At 34.7% G+C, this 22,680-nt stretch overlaps 1 protein-coding gene across 2 annotated transcripts in view; it reads left to right on the plus strand.

Moving 5' to 3' along the window:
• LOC145668440 (thrombospondin type-1 domain-containing protein 7B-like) overlaps window positions 1-22,680 on the plus strand; it is a 1,268,628-nt gene that overhangs the window by 621,571 nt on the left and 624,377 nt on the right. For both annotated transcript variants that reach the window (XM_081736305.1, XM_081736304.1), the window contains exon 5: window positions 8,606-8,773. In XM_081736305.1, coding sequence (XP_081592431.1) covers window positions 8,606-8,773 — 168 coding nt within the window. The remainder of the gene's footprint in view (window positions 1-8,605; window positions 8,774-22,680) is intronic.

Genomic DNA, 22,680 nt, shown 5'->3' on the forward strand with positions numbered 1-22,680 from the left:
GCGCTAGGTACAGATCAATAAAAGCGGCGCATTACAAGGTGAATTTTCCTCTTCAAAATTTTGAATATTGTTTTCGTTCGATGGTTCCAGTGCCAGATTTAGGTTTGATGGGCCCTAAACTATTTACAGGGACCCCTTATACGTCAAACTTTAGGGGCTCCTTCGTACGTCAAGCTTCCTTTTTTAGCGAGAAAATGTCGCCGTTCTTCACATGCTTTAAATATATGTTATATGCTAATTTATAGACCTAATGAATATTTCAATGGAAACAAGAGCCCATTACAAGCAAGGCTTGGAAACAGGGGTTTTATTATAAGCGAGGCTGATAACAGGATCCTCATTACAAGTGACGCTGGAAATAGAGCCCTACTACTTGCTTCATAAAAGCCTAGTACATAACAATATAAAACACTGTTGTTGTAAGTGCGTTTTATCTTATTTGCTTTTTCCTGTTATTTGGAAATTACATTACAATCATAGCTTACATTACAATATTATTTTTGAAAAGTTAACAAGGAACCAAGACAACATGATAAGTCATCAATTACCGTTGAGTTCATTTTTCTAGTCGATGCCTTAAACTAGATTTTTGGGTAATACATATTCTGGCCAGAATGTAATTTCTATGGATGTCAACATTGAAAATTATTTTGATTCGATTTTCGGGTGTAGAATAACATTATCTATTGTTGTGGTAAGTTATATTTCATTATCTCTTTTTACTTACGAAAAACGAGCAAAAGAAAAGTTGTTAGCTTTTGTATCGACATCATTTTTAGTAGTCTGCTCCCATGAAATTTTCCTTTTTAAAGCCAAATTTCTAAAATTTGCCACTGATATCTATGTTTTTTCTTGAAAACTTTTTATAAAGTCGAACGTCCCAACTTACCGTGAACCTTAGCATAAATGGTGTTGTCATTTGAGAATTTTGATTCATCCAGAAGGATGGACAATTTGTATTTCAGTACACAAATTGCAAGGTATATACATGGACATAATTCACACACTGCTGCCTTGTAAAACTTCACGTATGTTATCTTGAATTTAGGGATAACATGTGAACTGGGATAATCACTTTTAATACCATTAGCCATAAATTAAAACCAAAACTTTAGGCGTATGTACTAGATTGGATTTGTATTACTGAGGCACCTATCTGAAGAAAAAATGTTGCGAGACTTGTATATGCATTAAATTGATAAGTATATCTGTATGTACACATACAGGTAGTTATCAATTTAAAGTAACAACTGAAGTTTGGAAACACGTCTGGATTAGCAACGACTAGGCGAAGAATACAGCGTAGGCATGTTGGTGGTGGGCAAACCCCGGTGTAGGTGATGAGCGCTGTTCGTAGGGTTGCTTAGGAAAAGTTCCCTCAACTGACAAAATGTTCCCCTTTCTTTTCAAATTTCCCCTAGTTTATTGGGTTGATTTTGAGTTTAATGTTCGTTTCAGTAGCAAAGCTATATGAGATGGGACCTACTGATCAACGTGGAATCCGAACCACATGAGCTTCCGCCGGAAATTGAACCTGGGTCTTCCACGCCAAAGGCGCGTATGCTAACTGCTTAGCCACGAAGGAGCTCCCCTAGGTTATTGAGTGTACAGAAGATTAATTTAGCTATATTAAAGAAAGTACCAACCACATTTGTTTTGTTCATTTTTCTTTTTTACTTTTTCTTTAACATTTTTACCAAAAAAATACACACAAATATACCTAGCCAAAAATTGATACACATTATACTACTTTGAAATAAACACTAACACACACATATTTGCTAACAAAGAAAAGTTTAAATAGTTACATTGGTCAACTAATCTACGCAAGAATTTTCTTGGATTTTCACGTTTTAGCGAAACATTCCCTTTTCCCTTAAATTTACCTACGAAATTTTCCTAGAATAGGGAAATTTTCCTCAGACTACGAACACTGGTGATGAGCAATATAACAACGGCATTCAGTGAACACACTGACAATGATAGTGTAAAACTAGAGACCTCTCTAATTTCTAATGGGGGCAAATTGTTGGCTCTTGGTTATGTAAAATGAAATGAAATCTTTGAGTTTTACGTCCCACGTTTATGCCGGTTAGGCTAAAGGAGACGGTGATTATGAGAAATGAATGAAATTGTGGAATTAAGAAAGTGGGAGGAAACTCGAGAACCCCGAGAAAACCCTCGAGTACAGTGTTTGTCCACCACAAAGTCCACACGGTGCGAGCTGAGATCGAATCAGGGACCCCAAACACCAGGAGCGTGACGAGTGACAAATGTGTTGTGTGCGTTGCAAGACAGTTTTGAAAGAGATGACCAGCGTTTCTTTTAGAATAAAAATGTTCCGGGAGATCAAACTCAGTATTCGAAGGGGTTTCATACGGTACTATTCTATTTTTTGTCCCCTCCTGGATCACAATGTACTCATTCACACAACTAGAGATTGCAGCCTGGTTTGAGTAATAGGGTGGGCCGAAAAAACTATTTTTTTTATTTCGAAGTTGTAATAGCGCGTAAAAGTTGCGAATTATATAGACAAAGTAAAATTTTAAAAATTACCAAAATCAGTTGACATCTTCCGGTCGCGCACAGACCCTAAAGTTTGACAAAATATATATTAAAAAAATAATTTTTGCGATTATTTTTTAAAATTTTTGAATTAGATGTTTTCGTAATGTAATAGTTCTTAACGTCTTCAAATAGAGCCTAAAAACATTTTGTTTTAATTTGGGTTAGATCAGCTGATATCTTCCGGTCGCGCATAGGGCCTAAAATTTGTCAAAATATTGAAAATGTTACATTTTTACGAGTTTTTAAAAATATCTTTAATATACTGTTTTAAAACATAATACTTATAGTATTTTTATTTTTGAACATAAGAACATTGTGTTTTATTAAGATCCGAATAAATTAACAACTTCCAATTGCGCAATGATCCCAATGCTATAGAGAAACAGTACCTAAAAAAGATAGTCCTGTGACATGATGGGTGATAACAGTAACAACGTACATGGTACTTTTTCACTTGCTCTATATTTAAAAAGCTTAAATATTACAATGTAGCTATAAAGTTACAATGTAGTTTTTTAACAATAAACTTACTTTTATATATATAAAAGAAAGAAACAGAGTTCTGAATAAATAGTCCATGGTAGTTGAACCTGTCCAGTGTCCATTAGTACTCTTCTCTATTTTGTAGCCGAAGGTACTTTGAAGACTGATTTGCTGGTGAATTTAGGCATAGATTATCTGGACAGCAGAGTGGTTCTTATAAATGCATCTCGTGATTCAGCTCCACAAACTTTTCCTGAGGCTTCCGTGACGAGTTTTACACAGCGTTCAGCAGCCTGCGTGTGAACTGGGAATTGCTTGAAAGTAATATTCCAGTCAGGGATTGAGTCACTGCCGATGTGCGATTTGATCTCGTCGTCACTGATTTCTGCCAACAATGGGGGAGAAGATAATTCACAGTCCATCCAGTTGATAATTTCTAAGTATTCTTGCGCATTAAAGTTGATTTTTGGTGGCATGAATGTTCTTACTGTTCTTCTTCTTGCATCTCTCTGCATTGCTTTCAGAATTCTTCGCAGTCCGAGCTCTCTTATGTGTTTCCTGTCATCTTGAGTCATGGCTAACAGTAAGTGTTCTGGGTGGGCGAAAAAACCATTCCGTTCGATCACAGGGTCGACAACATCAAGCAAAGGCTTTGGCAAATACCTGGTAGACTGTACTGCTTGGTAAACAAGTTTCGGGCCGTCTGTAAAGTGTTTACTTGTTTTGATAGTAAACGACATTGGCAAGTATGATTTTAATATAAACAAAACAAGTTCTTGAAGTTCAGGTGTGGGGCTTTCTTCACTAACTTAGCAAAGATCAACAATACCTACTTGATATATCAAAGGCAATAAAATCAGGAACCTGTAATGAAGATTTGGCTGTACGAGATCCTGGGCACTTATTACATTCGAGGTGGTTGACAAAAGCAAACAGAGCTCTCAGATTGTACGGTACATTAGTGAAGAAAGCCTCTATCAGGAATTAAACCGAAAAGGACGCATACATATGCATACCCGTTACATACTTTATCTACTCCAGACTAGGCCAGTTGAGATAAAAATTGTAATTTTTTTCCTAACTTCTTTCCTCAGGGTTGAGGTTTTTAGAGCAAATTGTCTAAATTCGTTATCATATTGTTATACTATATAGACTAATAACAAACGGCAAACACTACAGTCTTGTGCCCCACAAATCTTCATAATAATCTGTCATACTAATATATGTCGTTACAGCGTTACCGCTTGCCTGCCTGACGCTAATAGATGTCGCCACACAGACTATCGGGCATTAAACTGTGCGCATTTTTCCGTTATAAAAGTACTCGATTCTCTAAAGAATCCTATAATAAATGCAAACCTATAAATCTCATAGTTAGAATATTTACCCAATTCCAACTTGCAATAATTATAATACAAAACTTCTGAATGAAATTTGTTTAAATTACTGTACTGCGTTATTATACAACTATTTATTGTGGTTAGAATAGAACTGTAAATCTGTTCCAATTACGTTTACTACCAACTGTAGTGAAATTATGCTGGGAAGCTGTAAATATTTTCCCTCCTCCGGAGTCGACGGCAACATTATTAGTGATTAGCCAAGTAGTATACGAGAGAATTTGGAATTTCTTGTAGATCTTTATTATCACACGGTGACGGGTTCAATTCCCAGTGGAGAACACTCGGTCGAAAAAGTGTAACGGCTTTTTCAGGCCAGCCATCTTGACTGGGGTTTTTCCTGGATTTCCCATATTCACACCAGGCAAATGCCGAGATTGTACCCAACATAATGGTCCCAGGCCGGCTCCTTCCTTCCCTTTCATTGAGTAGTCTGATCGCCGAGGTACGTCATCCTCATACGTGACAGGCTAAATGGTCTTAGATGCCGAAAAGCCAGAAATCTAATTTCTAATCCCTATTATCACAATATAAGTACAAATTTACTTAATGACCTTTAAAGTAGGCACTTTCGGAACACACACACACTTATTCCACCCCTCCTGCCGTTGCTGGGAACATACACGAAAGTCTTCTTTTGGTATCTTCCGAAGTTCAGCTTCGCGTTTGATTTGATCTTTTCTACGGTAGCGAAACGGGTACCTTTAAGGCCAATTTTTATTTTTGGAAAAAGACAAACATCAGATAGTGCTAAATTGTTTTTAAGGCTATCAAAGTCTTTGAAGCAAATTTCTCCAATTTGCACATGAACTTGATGTTTGTGTGGTTGTTCAAACTGTTTAGTTAACTCCTCCGTTTAGTTAGCTTCTCATTCACTGCCTGTTCCTATTCATTCTTTCAAGTCATAATTAGGACCCTAAGAACTGTACTGTACAATATTCATTATGATTGCATCACAAATGCCGAAACTACAACAACATTACGGGAACTTTTCGACTACTCCTCGTAAAAAAAATAGTGTTACATCGTACACCGTGTGAAAACGTTTGTTGTCACAGTTGTACACAACACAACGTCAAAATTGGAGTTTGATTTATTTTAATGGTTCAACAGGAGAAGTTCCTCTGTCACCGTCTATCCGTCAACAATTCTCCGAATTTCTCCCATGCCATTACTCCCGATGCAAACACTATGATCTAATTGAGAAGAAGATTGTAGACGCTAATACAAGTTTAAATTGCACATCGCCTCCATTCTTGTCTTAACTATGTATTTCCCCTCATACCCACATTTCTTATCCAAAAATGTTAGTCTTGCCCTAATTTTTATTATATTTTTTCGATTTACTAATAGCGTGATTTTTCTCAAGACATATTGAAACCGAAAGTGGTAGTAAATTACTACCACTTTCAGTTTTATTAGATAAATTAGGGCGGAGATACCATTTTTACTCTATAGCGATCAGTGGTTTATTTCTGCTACTAACTAAGTCTATTGCCTATAGAACCCGGAGGTTCAATGCCGCCTTCACAAAAGCTCTCCCCTGACTTCTATCCTTAGTCAACTGGACAAAGTTCCTACTTTTTATTCCTATTTCTGCAAGATCCATCTTAATATTTTCCTTCTCCTCCCGTCTGCGATTAGGTTTTCCTAATGGTCGTGTTTCGATTGGTTTTCCAGTCAAGACTTTGAAAGTGTTTCTACTATCTTGCATCCTAACTACATGACCTGCCTACCTAAGCCTCCTAGACGTGATGACCCTAACAGTGCTGGGTAAACCGTATAAATTATGTAGTTCCTCGTTATGAAGTTTCCGCCATTCCCCATTCCTGTTCCTCTTGGGTCCGAATATTCGTCTCAGGATCTTGTTCTCAAATACTTTCATTCTATGTTCTTCCCTCAAAGTAAGCGACCATGTTTCGCAACCATACATAACAACAGGCATGATTATCGTTTTATATATTTTAAGCTTCAAATTCTTCGAGAGAATTCGCGACGACAAGAGATATTTGCCAAGAGAGAAGATGGTACGTATTCCTAGAACGCTAAATCGACTCCATGAAACCATTTGTCGCCACCTTTTATCGTGTTTTGCTCTTGTAGATCAGGATTTAAACAGCAAGTTGTAGTAGATTTTTATCACTTCCGGTTTTAGTAGACACTTAAGGATCTAGTTGGAGACGTGTTCGCGAAACTCTTAATCGATTACAGGAAACCGCTTCTAACTATCTGTTACCATTTTTGTTCTATAGTGATTAAGGTTAAAACAAGAATTGGCTGATTGCCACAATTTCTGTGTTGATGGGTCACCTCCAACTAAATTTCCATCCAACCTAACCAACATTGATCATGATTCATTCTTGAGATTTTGTAATTCTCGAACCAGGTATAAAAGTTAATCTGAAAAGGTAGGGGGACGCATGACGTCATACCATCTTTGCCCATTGTATTTTTTTTTTTTTTTTTTTTAGAAAGAGGAGAACGCCATAGATATTTTCTGGAAGTGGGTTCAAGGGCGCTCCCTGTGTTCCTTCTCATTTTTGCCCCTGTCGCACAGTGGGAAAAAGTGTCATTTTAGTGGCTGAAAATTCTAAAAACCAACCAACTCCTATACCTAAAGTGGGAATACGTACTGAATCGGAGATAGTGAGTCCACGAAATGCCATTGAAAACAATGTGATAAGTAAGCTAATGAGGAGTGTACGAGTCAATAAATGTTGACCATATTAGCATTTCCTGTTTGTGTCTAAATTAAGCTATAAACTTCCGTGTTTGCGAAAACATCTCTTCGCTAGTTCGGTTTACATTTTGAATATTTTGGGGATTCAACTCAGTAACTCAGAAATTCAGTAACTCAATGCAGTAACTCAGGATTCAAGCTCTGAGAGCGAATAAGTACGAGTGGTAATAAGTGATACGTATGACATGGCTGTAACATAAGATAAAATTCTTGTGTATATATAGGTGTGGTTCGTGTTGAGTGTCAATCTATCTACGTGCCACACTACGTTTCTTCGTTAATTTCATAAAAGGATTCATACTACTACAAAAAGTACGTACGCATACCATACTATTACGTTACTTCTTTCTCTGAACAAAGTGGCTATGCATGTATCGCAAGAGTTACGTTTTCCTCGTTAACTGTATGCAAGGTTCATTATACTACAAAAACCAAACATTCTGTTTTCTGTTTTTCTGCAGTAAGTGGCTATATATGTATAAAAATTCTTCGTTAAGTTCATAAAAAGGTTCATACTACTACAAGAGAACATACGTATATATACCTAATTACTATGTTGCGTCCTTCTCTAAAACAACGTGGATATGCATGTACCAATATTTGTGATTTCTTGTAAAATTCATTGAAAGTCCACGATACTATCTTACTTTTGTCTCAATATATGTGCTTACTTTTGTCTCTAGCATACGTGGATACACGTGCAGTACTATAGGTGTTTTATTTAGTAATTTCGTAACAAATGTTCATGCTACTACAAAGAGGTACATCTGTATACACAACTATAATATTAACTCTTTCTCTGAAATAAATAAATATACATGTAATAATTTATGTTTTCTTCGCTAATTTCATATCGTGTTCATATTACTACTTTATATGTATATTATCATCTCATGTTACTTTCTGCTGTAAAATCAGTGATATATACGTAATACTATTGATTTTATTGGTTACAAGGTTTATACTGCTCCAAAGACGTAAATACGTATTGCTGCAAACTTTGGTACTAGCGTATTTCTCCCAAATAAATGTAGCCTACATACTGGTAACAATGTGGGTGTTTTATTATTTAGTTCGCTAACAACATCTTATAGCAATACAAAAAGTGCAATATATATATATATATATATATATATATATATATATATATATATATATATGCTTTACTACAGCGCAACGAATTTTTCGCTGCTAGAATTACAATTTTTCCCATTGTGTGTCGCGGAAGGATATACAAGACACATAGAATAAACATAGAAACGAGTTTTTGGTTAACAAATCTCCTTAAAAATATACTCTGTTTATGGTAACTTTAAATCTGTAGAAATTGCATAAGTTTGTAGTATATAACTCTAGTTTTGCTTTAAATTTTACTTATTGAAATTTGTGTTATTTTGTTTGTGTTACCGTGTAGGTGGCTGGGGCTCTTGTTATTCCGTGGGAGGATGTGGAGATGGCAAGCGGGAGCGACCAGTTTGGTGCTCAGAGCCAGAGGGTAGAACAGTTCTGGAATTCCTGTGCGACCCCAAAACTAAACCAACGAGGAGTAAACCTTGTTTCATAGCTTGCAGGCATCACAGAGGTAAGTCAATAATAACTACACCTTCATGTGTTAAATTAATGTAGTAAGCAAACCGTGAAAGTTTTTTTCAACAAGAATCTCTGACTTCAACCCGCGTGTAGTCAGAAAGAGTAATAAGTGAAATATTGTTTCCTGAGCATATTTAGATTCATGGTTTACATTAAACAACGTATCTCTAAAAGTAGAGAAATGCTACGAGTAAAACCAACCTTCAAATAAATGCCAAACTATGCTAAGAATAATTCCGTAACTTTTATCTATATATTAAAATGCAAGATTTATATATTTGTGGTCAAGAAAAGTTCATATGTTTGTGGCCAATCTTTTCGACAGTGAGTTTTCGGGAACCATAAGTTCTAGATGAATGCCGTTTTCACTGATCGCTTGCAAATTGTGTGTAGATTGTTCAGTTCTAATTGAATATTTAAAAGAAATTGCCGTTATTTCTTAATTACATTTTTAGGGTTACTCTAGAATTGATGAAATTTTAAAAAAGTAAAGCATCATATGCTACAAGTTATACATTCCAACACCACACATTTGTATACTGGTTTAGTATATCTCTCCGGTGTTTGTTTCATGGCCAAATGACAAACGAAGGCTAATCATTTCTCCAGTCTAAGATGGATCTTTATTGTTAGGAGTGTTTTGCCCAATGAGCACAATATATCACTGACATTATAATTAATTGCATATGTAATGTATTTCCTTATTTCATATTGCTTTCACAGAGGGGAAACACGGATCATACATGAATTAGAAGTTCCAACCGAAAGTAAGCTCAAATCTTGTAAACGGTGCGAGATATTGAAAAAATCAAAACGTCTTTCACTTGAGTCTGTAAAGGGACATGCACAGATGTTGGTAGGAATGACAAGGAGATTCATGGTCATATGTGAATGATGTGCTATGTACAGAGCGCAGGTTCAGTTTGTGTTAAATTAAAATTTAATGACTATCAATATCATTATCGATACCTGAAATCAAGTTCGAAGAAATGTATTCAATTTTTAGCATATACTTACTAGATTTTTATATTCCCTAATTAGCAAATCAGTTACATCACTTTCTCTTGTAGTGGAAGAATTTTTTTAAAGGTATTTCTTGAGTTTTATCATACGAACAAAATTGGCAAGTATAAACCAAATACCCTGAAGAATTAGTTCCTTTGCAGATATTTCTATAGCCTTTGGGCAACAAACATATAAACGAAGACAGAGTGTGTTCCTTTGGACGTGCAGTACAGTATGTGTGGGTGTGTGTGTGTGAGGGTGAGAGAGAGAGAGAGAGCAAGGAAGATTTTTAAGGGACCTTGAAGACTTGAACGGAACTTGTATGTTTACCAAGCTCTTCATCGTCGGGGAAGCCGGAAAAAACCTCTTCAGAAGGTTAAAGATGACAAAGGAGAATCCTATATATATACTTAATATGAGTGCTTATATCTGCAAACACAAAGTTTGCACTGACCTTATATATTTCTTTTAATACTTATATCTTCCTTCTGCTTTTCTTTTTGATTTTACTATTTTTTCCTTATTTGACTTGACGTTTCGAAAATTCGTTTTTCATCATGGTCTTCAAGTGATTAGCAAATATGAGCTTTACATTCTTTCCTTTTTCTAATATGGCTACATTCTCTGGGTTATGAGGTATAGTTTCCTCCAACTTGCATTTACAGTAAATAATAACTCAGTCGTTAACGATGTAGAATATCTGCGCCAGTTTTCTTTCCTTAACCTATTGATTTACGTATAAGGACACTTATCTAGTTCTAGTATTTGCCGTTCTCTTTAAAATGAACTATGAGTTCTGATAGTCTCATTTTATTGATTTCTTCTTCAATATCAATTTAAAAGCTTTTTACTTTGAGAAAAATAAACTTTATGATACACAAATCTTTAACATGTAATAGGTCTAATCAAACTTAATTTAAGTAACATTAAATTTGTATTTATGCAATATTTTTGTTTAAAAAGGGGGTATATTAAACTAGACTTGAAGATGAAATCAATAAAAATCTAACAAATCTTGCTTAATTTAAATAAAATTTTTAATTTTTTTATATAAATTCATAGACTAAAAATTGAAATATACCGTAGTTATAAACCACCATTAACGATGGGCGTTATTTACCAATAAATGACAAGTTGTTTTGAAACACCCTGTATACACTAATCAATAGATTTTACTAAGTAGAACACAATTTTATGCATCAATGTAAAAGTTTATGCGCACTTTTGAAGAAAATCGAGAAAACTAAATCATTTTGTATGATTTAGCTAAAATATTGACGCTGAACGAGATCCACGCAATCCATTAAAGCTAAATCTGACACTGAGGTATACCTTCATAAAGGTCTTCTTTTACGGTACTGGCAAGATGACGTTGTACAGTTTGGTTAACAAGATATTACCTAAAATTAAGATTAAACTTTGGTTTCTGTTTAACTATCATATTGTTCAAACATGAGCTATCGATATATCATGTGAAGCTGAACAAAATGGCGTACTGGTAAAAGTGGGTGAAAGTGGATCTGAAAAGGTAGGAGGAAGCTTGACGTAACACCGTGCCCCGTGGCTATCTTTGCCCATTATACTTCTTTTTAGAAACGGCGCTACGCCATAGATATGTTTTGGAAATGTGGAATGACGTCCGCCCGCGTTTCCCCTAACTTTTACCCCTGTTTAAGGTTTAATTCTCATGCGCCAGTTTCCAAGAGAATTGAGAAGAAACGAGCTTTTATGGCGCTAAAAGAAACATGATTCGTTGCCACTGATAATTGATGATTCTTTTGGAACTGATTGTTTATATGTTTATGTACTGTATATGAAAAAAATATTCTGTCGATTTTTGGATCATGTTATTCTTCTAGTAGTAACACAAACATTCCTAGCTGTGATACACATATAGTACAACGATAACGTTGCTCTTTGCAGGCACTAAAAATGCAAGGGCAAGAGAGGTAAGATAGAGCCTGATTATAGATAGAGGCAGCATGGTTAGATTATAATCAAAGCGTAGTTAAAGCGTGGTACAAACCTGATGGCATGTGGTTGAAGCGAATGACGCGGAAGCTGCAACGAAACGTTGCCATGTAGTAAACTGGTGTGGCTAAGCAGACGCACTACAGCGCGAGCAGGTTTGACAAGTGACTTAGGCTCACGTGTGACTGCTGCCTTCTCATTTGCTAACTGCATTAAAAGAGAACTTGGAACACCGCCTTCAAGTTTATCTCCCTTTTATCCAATGACAATTTTTGGAATGAAATCGATATATTTCACTGTCTGCTGTACCAACCAAATCTGGACATATTATTGAATGCAATGGTCTTTCTAACCCGGAGTTATTCAGCGTAGAACAAATTTTGAACTGACCTTCGAATTTTTCCAATCTTTAACCAGGATCTTTTTCACTGATTCTTCGCTGATATTTACTTTCTCAGCTACAATTCTTGGTTACATATCACTAGGTCATCCAATCCAGTTATGATAGGCACTTTATTCAAAATAATAATAATTTCAAACTATTCAACCGTGTTCGTCCGTGATGATAAAATAGACGGCGTCGATTTGTATGTCAAGACAAAAAATTAAAGAAATCGTCTCCCCTTTTCCCCCTAAAAACCGAAATATTCATAATCATTGAGACACTAGCTCTACTTCTTACTCTTAAGGCGTTTATAAAGCTAGTTTCATTTTCCTATCTTTTGATGTTAACTTTGGTTCTTCTTCTTGCTTTCTTAGGATGCGTTTTTTTTTTAAAAAAATAATATGATAAAAACTCGATTAAAGGTAGTTTAGATATTCATTTCAAACGGTTCAAGCTTTTTTCCATTACAATTTAACAGACAACGTACCTTTAATTCGTATTATATACATAAGTTGTTTGTATCGAATCTCCGAAATATTTCTTTTATTTGGACATTAAGTATGCCGACCATTCTGTCTATTTTCAATGTCTTCTTACCCATCACAAAACCATGCCTATAATCCCGAAACATTAGAACATTTTAATTCTTTTGTCTCCATAAACTACATTTTCTATTTATCAGAGCCATATTTCTCATTCCTAAAACAAATCTTTGTGTCAGTTCATTGTATCTTATTCGACAACAGCATGCCCGTTCGTAGGATGGGACAAAGGAGGCACTTGGAGGGCTCAGTTCTTAGACTACATACAGTATGTCAAAACATATTAGGTTTCCTTATTCATTTCCTAGAATATTTATTGTTTTTATATTAAATACTTTAGTTATTTCACTGTAGTTAATAAAGTCAAGCAATGTGCTTAAATAGTTGTTTTACATGAAGTGCGTGCGTAAAGGTGTGTGTGTATGTGTGTATTCGCAACTGCGCTTTTGTGTGGGTCTTTTGCTTCCTTGCAAAACTCCTGCAGCCATGCCTATACAAGAGTGCTTACACCACTTCAAGGTCAATAATAATAATAATAATAATAATAATAATAATAATAATAATAATAATAATAATAATAATAATAATAATAATAATAATAATAATAATAATAAAGAAATTACTGAACCTACCGATCAAGCAGAGTTCAGTTGTCGATTTAATTTATCAGTAGTCGATAGATGGCTTTTAAAATTACTAAATAGCTAGAACACATTTAAGTGTAGTTTCATATACCGCCTACTAATATGACTTTTATGAGTGTGAATACAGATTTTAAAGCATTATGTTTGAAGATTTAATTTAAGATCAACTGTCCAAATCTTTAAAAATATCCGCTTGGGAAATTGCATTAATAGGGATATCTAATGTAAATTCTTATACTTTTTGCAAATTAATCCCACAATAACCTTTGCTCACAGAACTTTCTACTAGGCAATTACAAGTTAGTAAGTATGGATAAGGGATACTACATAGTAAAAATAACGGGTAAATCACACTTCAGAGGTACATGTCATCAGAAAATGTTCTTTACTGGAGATCGGTTCACGTGAATGGCAACATCACCATCTGAAAAGTTAGTCATATTTGAAGCGGCCACGTTCATATTTTGTCACAATTGTAATCAGCGCCTTATCCAAGGCGGTAAGACTCATATAAGTTCAAGGATCTCAGTTCAAGAAAATGCATTATTAGAAATATAATTCTGAATGTTGGCAAAATTCCAATGACTTTAGTAACATTTTTAGGTTGTAATGCCCCACTTTTGGAGATATCATTGCACATTTTACTTAATCATTGGTTGTTAATAGTTATTTATTATTATTATTACATACGCTGAAGTTACATTACATATTCTGAACTTATTTTACAAAATTATTGCTGGTCGAAATATTATAGATCTGCACGCAACGAAACATTCGATTTATTGGCAACAAAGAATTTAATTTGTACGCCCGAAGAGAAAATTTTTAGGAAGAAAACGAACATAAATAAAAATATCTTAAATATATATAAAACTATATGAGCTGACATAAATTATTGGGCACTTCCTGTAGGGCTACAGTGATTAATTTTGGTATGATTGTAGCCTTCCGGAACTAACCACAGGAGAATTACCAAAAGTGAATATTTTTAATTTTTAGGGGGGCCAAAGAGCGGATTAAAAATTTCCTCATATTATTTAAATGGGCCTTTTTTGGGACCTATAATCACATATTTTAGGTACTTGGAATTGAAATAAAACCTTGAAATTTGGTATGTTTGTACGTTTTTGTTAGCGTTACCTAACTGAATCATCAGAAATAAAAAGTTTCAATCGTAGAGTGGTTTTATGGGGAACTGAAAAATCTTTCACATGTTATTTATATGGGACGTCTTCTACACCCCAAAATGTTTAGGTACTTCCGGCAGGATTAGAATGATGAAATTTGGCATGATTGTAGCCTTCCGGGACTAACCCACAGGAAAATTGCCAAAAGTAAATATTTTTAATTTTTAGGAGTCTAAAGGGGGATGAAAAAATTCCCATGCTATTTAAAGGGGGGGGTCTTGGGATACAAAATCTTATCTTTTAGATAATTGAAACAGGAAAAAAAAACTTGAAATTTGGTAGAATTGCGGATTTAAGAGGTGTGAGGCCGTAGGCCGAATAAACGTGAGGGTCGGGGGGCGAAGCTCCCAGCTGTGCCAAATTCAGGAAATGCAATTAAAGAGCAAATGCACAAAATTCACTCTTGATGCAAAGGTTCATACATAAGAGATACAAGGCCGTAGGCCGAGCAAACACAGGGGTCTGGGGGCGGAGCCCCCAGCTAGCCAAAGGCTAGTATATATATATATAATTTGATCAGAAACAGGACTCACTTGGGGAAGTAATGCTCCCGGAAGTAGGAACTAAATACACGGTTCTGATTGGTTGGCGTTATCCGTTTCTTGGCATGTAGCTTACGTATAGCAGAAATCAAACTCTTGGTGTTGTCGGCCCTCGTGGCTGAGGGTGCTAGTATTGGAAATCTCTTTTGGTGTGGGTTCAAACCCGGCCAAAGGAAAGTTTTTTTATTATTTTCATAACACTATTAAAATAAGATGAAAATAATACTCAAAAAAATTTACTTACTTTTGTGCTGATAAGTAATAGTAGGAGGAGGAGGAACGGGTTAGAAGCCTCGCAGCTGTCGTTTTGTTCCACCTTAACCCTCATGACATAAATTTTCTGACCAACTTAAAACAGCTGGCTAGGGTAGAAGTTACTTCCTGCAGTATTACTCTCCCGTGAGGGCTATTCAAAAACACAAAATATCAAGGGTGTTAGAAAATAGAGGATCTGCCTATACAACAAAATCGTGAAGCCATACATCACAGTTTCGCCATCCTCATTCTGCCAGTTCCACATAAGATCGCAATGTTTTGAGCCAAGAAACATGGGGGAAACGAGACTAGCCAATCAAACTCAGTGCTCTGACAGATGCTCGGTTGTTTTTTTGGCTTCATTAAGTTAACAGGATGAAGATGGATATGAGCAGATCCTGTATTTTATAACATCCTTGCAAATATATATTGAAATTCAAGTTTTAAATCAAACTTCCAATTTTATATTAAACATCTTCTAATTGAATTCATAAAGAGAAATATTGAAATTCAAAATTTCTTGGATAATTGCTGTGTTTTATAAAGGAACAAAGAGCAAGACAGCACAAACAAGTTATCTAATTAATACAAACCTCACTACCAAATCAGTCCTTCATTCGTTATTGTTATTTTGTGATAATGCAATAGTAACCGGTGGCTACTAGGCAACTGACCACCGTACCTGAGATATTGGTTAAAAAAGTTCGGATTTCGGGAGATTTAAGGAGCCAATATCTCGAGAACCGTAAGTCATAGAGAGAGGATATTTTGCGAATTTTTCAAATTTGAGCATGTGTCTTCTTAAAACAGCATATCGTAGAACGTTTTAACAGAACTCTTAAACAAAACATGAGGACAAAATTTAGTACTCTAGGAAATTATAAATGGATAGATACCGTGTGTTACAAGAATTGTTTAATGAGTATAATAATAAAGTCAATAGGACAATTGGTATAAAGCCTGTAGAAGTTAATAAGAAAAATTAATTCTTTTTAAGTTCGTTCTAAGAATGCTCATGGAGCATTCTCAACTAGTTTTATATTATGATCTTTATGATATAATGTACGGTGTGCTCACTAAAGATTAATATGCTTTATCTAACATAAGAGAATAGTTTGCTTCTATTGTGGGAGAACGGTGGGCGGTTATTATAATGGTGGTTGGGGAATTGAGAATTTGGGGCCAACAGAACATGTCAGCCGCCGGGGCCAACTAGTAGCCAGTCCGGCCCTGGCAACATTTTCAGGCTAATAAATATAGCACAAAAAATAATTTTCTTGCCTCATGTTGGTTATGAAAATACTTCTAAGTTATTTTCAGATTGAAGAGTTAGCCGTAGTTAAACAATTAAATAATTCAATTCTTTTCAACAACCGAGTACTCTCCGATTCTGCCTCACCATAGGTAGCAGGTTTAACTCACCAAACCTAGAAAAGGACTATATGCGATCACTTAGTGTCACAACATTGTTTTATGAATAAAGCTATTATCTGCTTGTTCTAAGCAACAGACGTTGAGGAAAGCTTATTTATCTCACTTGCAAAACTTATAATCCAAATGTATAAAAATAAAAATCATCACTGACACATCCTGCAGGCGATAGCTGTAATTGGTGCTTCTTCTTCTGTAGAAGTATCTAGTTCACTCAAGCTGTAGAAAAGAGGATTCATTTACCTTGAAGGGTGGTACCTAGTATGGAATCTACTACTCGATTCTACTTCAAATTCCCCTATATATACACTACACTCAGACATATTTGTTTATTTTTAAGTTATTCATTTTATTTTCTTCCAAGCTACTCTTATAGAAATTTGTTTAGGTTCAAGTTATCCACTTTATTTTCTTCCCTGCTATTCTTATACAAGTTTGTTTAGGTTCAAGTTATCAATTTTATTTTTTTCCCTGCTATTCTTATACAAGTTTGTTTAGGTTTAAGTTATCATTTTATTGTCTTTCCTGCTACTCTTATACAGATTTGTTTAGGTTCAATTTACCCATTTTATTTCCTTCTCGGCTACTTCCCCACAAGTTTGTTTAGATCCAAATCATCCATTTTATTTTCTTGAAAAGCGTGTGAGCATGCTAGAAATTTCATGTAAAAGCTGTACCACTGATAAAATTGCAATATGGCTGACGCCACTTACAAACTATGAAATCAGTTCTCAACCTTGCCGCCTGCACAAATATATTTAAGGAGAAATATATTTCACCGTATGTGTACACATATTACCAGATACATAGAGTTCCAACACCTAAATTTGACATTGATAACAAGTAAGAAAAAATACTATAAAAATAGTAAGTAACTAGCTATGCAGCTATACAAGCATTCAAACTCAGGGAGCTGATGCAAACGCAGAGAGAGAATATTTGGAACCTAAGCATTTCTAATTTCCCTTACACAAGACGACGTTACATCATCTGCTATCCATCATGTCAAGAAAGCCCTGTTTACTTCTTCTCCTGTTCCTCTTCTTCTTCGTCTTCCATATCAGGATGAAGGATGGGAGTGTTGAGGAAGAGAGAAAATCAGAAACCAGAAAACGCTCAGCCAACCGAAGAGGCTAAGGAAGATAATAATGAAAAAAGGGGGAAGGGCAAAATGCTTTCCTTCTGCAGTCAATACGGCACGGAACAGAAACCGGATGCAATAATGTTGACATAGAGAGCTGATGCTGTGTAGAGATGGATCTTTTGCCTCCAGCCAGTCTTCTGCAAGACCTCCCTTTTCGCTGCTTCCCTATATGTGTACATATATGTATAATATAGCCTACAGTTTGTATGTGTTTATTCTATGTGAGTGTAAGAATATATGTTATCATTTTTATATACATGTCCGTGACTTCAAGGGGAAAAAGAAAAATTTTACCGAACTAACTTCCTTAGTAAATTCTGGTTATTGGATTCAAATTCGGTCTCTCTTATGTCTTTATAGTTGCCACGGTTGAATCTGGTTTAGTAGATATGAGTTTGATCTCCAGCAGGATGGAGGATGAAAGGCATAATTGTAAAGAAAATAACCTTCGTACTGGAATGCTTCAACATAAGGGTTCACAAATTTTAGCATCCTTAAAATTTTTAAAGCACGTAAAATTAGGAATATCGTTAACATATGTTGCATAGTACATTTATTTTATTAATTACAGTAATTAAATAAGAATGACTGTAATTAATTTGTAAACTTCTGACAATAGCGTTATTTCGGTCACTTATTAGTGGGGAGATAGGATTTTATTACAAAAATGTTAAGTGAAGGGGTTCTCCTATTTCCAAGATTTCTAATCCTCATCTTGGGTGGGAGTAAATATTGTTCATACCCGATGTTAAACTGTAGTCTAACTATGCGTTTCATGTATCTTTGGTGCTGAAAGAGTTGATTTTGAGTTTAACGTCCCTTTCAGCAGTGAGGTTATATGAGATGGGACCTACTGATTAACGTGAAATCTAAACCACATGAGCTCCGGCTGGGAATCGAACCAGGGTCTCCCACGCAAAAGGCGCGGACGCTAACCGCTTAGCCACGAAGGAGCTCATTGGTGCTGGAAGAAAGGAACAGTTTGTTATTACTTATATTTAAACTTTGATTTCACTTCAATGTAGATAGCATGTATTGGCTGACTAAATACTGTAATAACGCCTTTTGACTCGCCATTTATCACACTTTTCCAAAAAGAGTGTGTTGCTAAATTGTAAACATAGCGAAACTGTGCAAAACTACCTCGTGCTACACTGTATCGAGATTTGAACCAGTTATGTATGGAACGTGAAGGAAACAACATACCAAAATTAAACAGTTCGCTATAAATTCTGATTTAATCAGGACACAAATTAAAAACAACTAGGGACGATAAACAAACTTCAAACAAGGAGTCTTACATTAAATCTTTGAACGAAATTAATAAATCTGTGCGTTATGACTTCAAGAAAGAAAATCTCTTTTATTGGACTATTTTTTGACAGAAATGATTAATAACATATTAAATGCTAATTGATAACATAAATTTGGAACCATTTATTTGAAGAAAGTCTTAAATATATTTGCGTAAAAATCAAATAAATATCACTCTCGTTTCCCTATAATATTTTCTGGGTTATATTTAAAGATAAATTACGAATATCGTATTGCAATATTATAAATGGCATACTATATTATTCGACTAAATACTTCGTTTCTAAAAATATCACAATGTTCCATCTTTGTTAATCTGTATACTATGCATTTATTTCGAGCATATGGAAAAAATAAGGAATCTGACGATTAATAGCCGGAAAGACATAGAACACAAACAACTTTCTCCGCATGTATATGGATTATACAATCTGTAAATGCGTTGGTATTTCAAATTCTAATTTAAGTACAAGATTACATACTGCTATGTTTAAAAATAAGCGCGAAAGTAAATCGTTTTGCTGTTTGCATGTTTTCTACTTCGTAACCGGATTTTACTCTGTTCATAAGACAAGGACGTGGATCCTGGGGGAGCCTTAGGGCTCTGACTTTCCAATTCTCATGTGGGACCCCCATGTATTTTTATAAATATGGATTGTTATATATATTGTTATATGTATTGTTATATATATTGTTATATGTATTGTTATATATATATTTTTTAGGACATACAATATTTGGCATAATTCGAATTGAATTTGTTTTAAAATCCTTATATATGCATTCTTAGACCCTTGTCCGCAACCAAACACACATCTGAACTCCCCCTCCCCCGAAAGTTACAGATAAATCTGCACCCTTGCCATAAGAGCATTTTATAGTGTTCTGTTCCTGAATAGTAGAATACAGTGCAGGTCTGTCTTTGTGCATGTGGTCTCGTTCAGTAAAACACTTACATTTGCCCAATGAAGCGTATAATCTAGAACACACACACACGTATATATGAAGCAAGAATTTTTATAGAGAGAGTTTGGCTACGGGCATATAATTTGAAGTACTCACCAACTACCTTTATAAAAATTGTTGAGGAAGTACAGCAGGATTGTGAAACTTTATATTTGAATAGGACACACACTAGTTCTTAAGTGAAGTTTCGACCCGACTACAGTAGGTCCCATAGTTTTGGAGCTACGGACCTTTATAGTTCATTTTTTCATGTTTTCGGCAGCCTATAACTTCGAAACGAAGCATTTGTGCACTCGAGCTGGTCTATATGTTTTGTCTTATCTTAGTGCCAAGAATCACCTTCCAAACCTTGTCAGTGTTGTTTTGAAACACCCGATATATACATATATATATATATATATATATATATATATATATATATATATATGTGTGTGTGTGTGTGTGTGTGTGTAAAAAGTCGTAAATAAAAAAAAACAGATTTTCGAGCTTTCTCTATCTTTTGCATTCCTTGTTAAACTATTTAAACTATTTTAACAGAATATGGAACTTCCTGCAGTCGTAGACTGAATCTATGAAAAGGCCGATGATACAAATATTGGAAGGGCGTCCTGCAAAGGCGGGAAAGGGGGACTATTATCTCATTTATGAGATGTCTGTTGCTATAGACATCTAATGTTTCCTATAACTATAGGGCATACTGCAATTTTGAAACGAAAATACTTTTTTAAAAAGTGCTGTTTTAGTTTGATGTTTGATTAAAAGGCAGCCGAAGTGCTCCGGCAATACATGGTATTGATTACCTATGCTTTGTTTTTTCTGTAGCCCATTAATATATACAAGGATTCAGCTCTTTTCTTTGAAATAGTTTGATTTTAGTAACTTCCTCTTCAAGTCTATTTAAATATCAATTATTTTTTCACAATGGAACCGCACAATATATAAATTTAACGTAAGTTAAATTTGATTTAAAAAATATTAATTGAGGGGTAAATTTGGATAAGGTCGTAACTAGCAATTTTCTATTTTCAGGAGAGCAGAAAAACAAAAATGAAAAAAATTGTAACATAACTACTAAAGTTTTTCATTTTTTTTTTCAACATAACATGTTTCTTTGCAAATGGCTCTTATACTTATTGAACCTATTATGTAATATATGATTTAATTATGGAAGTAATGATAATTTTCCGAAAACGTCCTTATCCAATTGAGTACAAATCCCCGATTACTTATGAATCTGGTCACAACTAACAGAAAACCCTTATCCAAATGATTAACGAAGGCTTTCATGAAAAAGTACAAACAGCATATTACCCTTAAAGCGTTATTTTATTCATATAAAACTTACAGATTCTTATGAAAGTAATGACACATTCAGTTCTAAAACTTCTATCCTGCAAATTTAAAGTATCTAATAGAAGTAAAAAAGAAAGAAATGCACATGTTTAAAAAGACAGTTCTGAACACTGTAAAACTCTCAGCTGTGTAAGTGATAACACCCTTAACTGTAAAATGTCTATCCTACAACAATACTTGTATTTTGACTTGTATTTTATACTTGTATTTCAACATCTTTGGGCAGAATGTACTTTCAATTGATACACAAGCTATTTAAGAAAAGGAAGAAGAAATATATAAAAACGATATATAAAAAAATTGTAACTGCTTTGCTCTTGATATAAGTTGCTGTTTTGTGTTAAAAATAGAGATTCCTTGTCATACCAACAAAGTATCAATATATATAATTCCGAAACCATCTTATAAAAAGCTGCAAGCATAATCTTTGAGGTGTATATTTATTTTAGTAATTATATGCCATAATAATAAAAAAGAAAATATTAAATGCAATATAAAATGTGTTACGGTGGTTTTAGTAGCCTAGTTTAGATATAAATATAACTGAGGACCTTTATATAAGTGTCGTCTTAATCTTGCAAATGTTAGTTTTAGTTTTCACGATCACAGAATGTTCTGTTCCTGATAGAAATAAAACAGAAAAATATACATTACAGTTTTAAAACATTGTAAAGCTTTTGATTAACTCACACTCATCATTATCATCAACACTGATATTCTGGCATGCTTTCTGACTCATTTATATTCTTATAAAAGTCATGATATTTTGGCGGAATATCATCAAGCATTTTCAATAAATCCCTTTTCTCTAATGTATTAATAGAGAGCAATCCAAAATATTTCTTTGGAAGGTTGAAGACCAAGGTGACCAGACGTCCCGTTTTAGCCGGGACAGTCCCTTTTTTCCAACCGTTGTCCCGTTTTTTCAGATTCTCGAACGGGACGTCTAAATGTCCCGTTTTTAAGTAAAAATGACCTAGGTGTCCCGTAATTATTATTAAAAATATAAATCGTCAATGCAAATTCTACTCTCTTCCGTACCAACACTCGTTGTAAAGGTTCAGCCGTGTCTAGAACTTCTGAATTTTCAAATGGGAATTGAGTGTTCGTGGTTCAAGTGGGAATTGAGTGGGAATTCTGGGTGCTCAACTAGTTAAAAG

The sequence above is a fragment of the Thermobia domestica genome, chromosome 13, assembly GCF_964235325.1.
Source record: "Thermobia domestica chromosome 13, izTheDome1.hap1.1, whole genome shotgun sequence".
Classification (NCBI taxonomy): Eukaryota; Metazoa; Arthropoda; class Insecta; order Zygentoma; family Lepismatidae; genus Thermobia; species Thermobia domestica.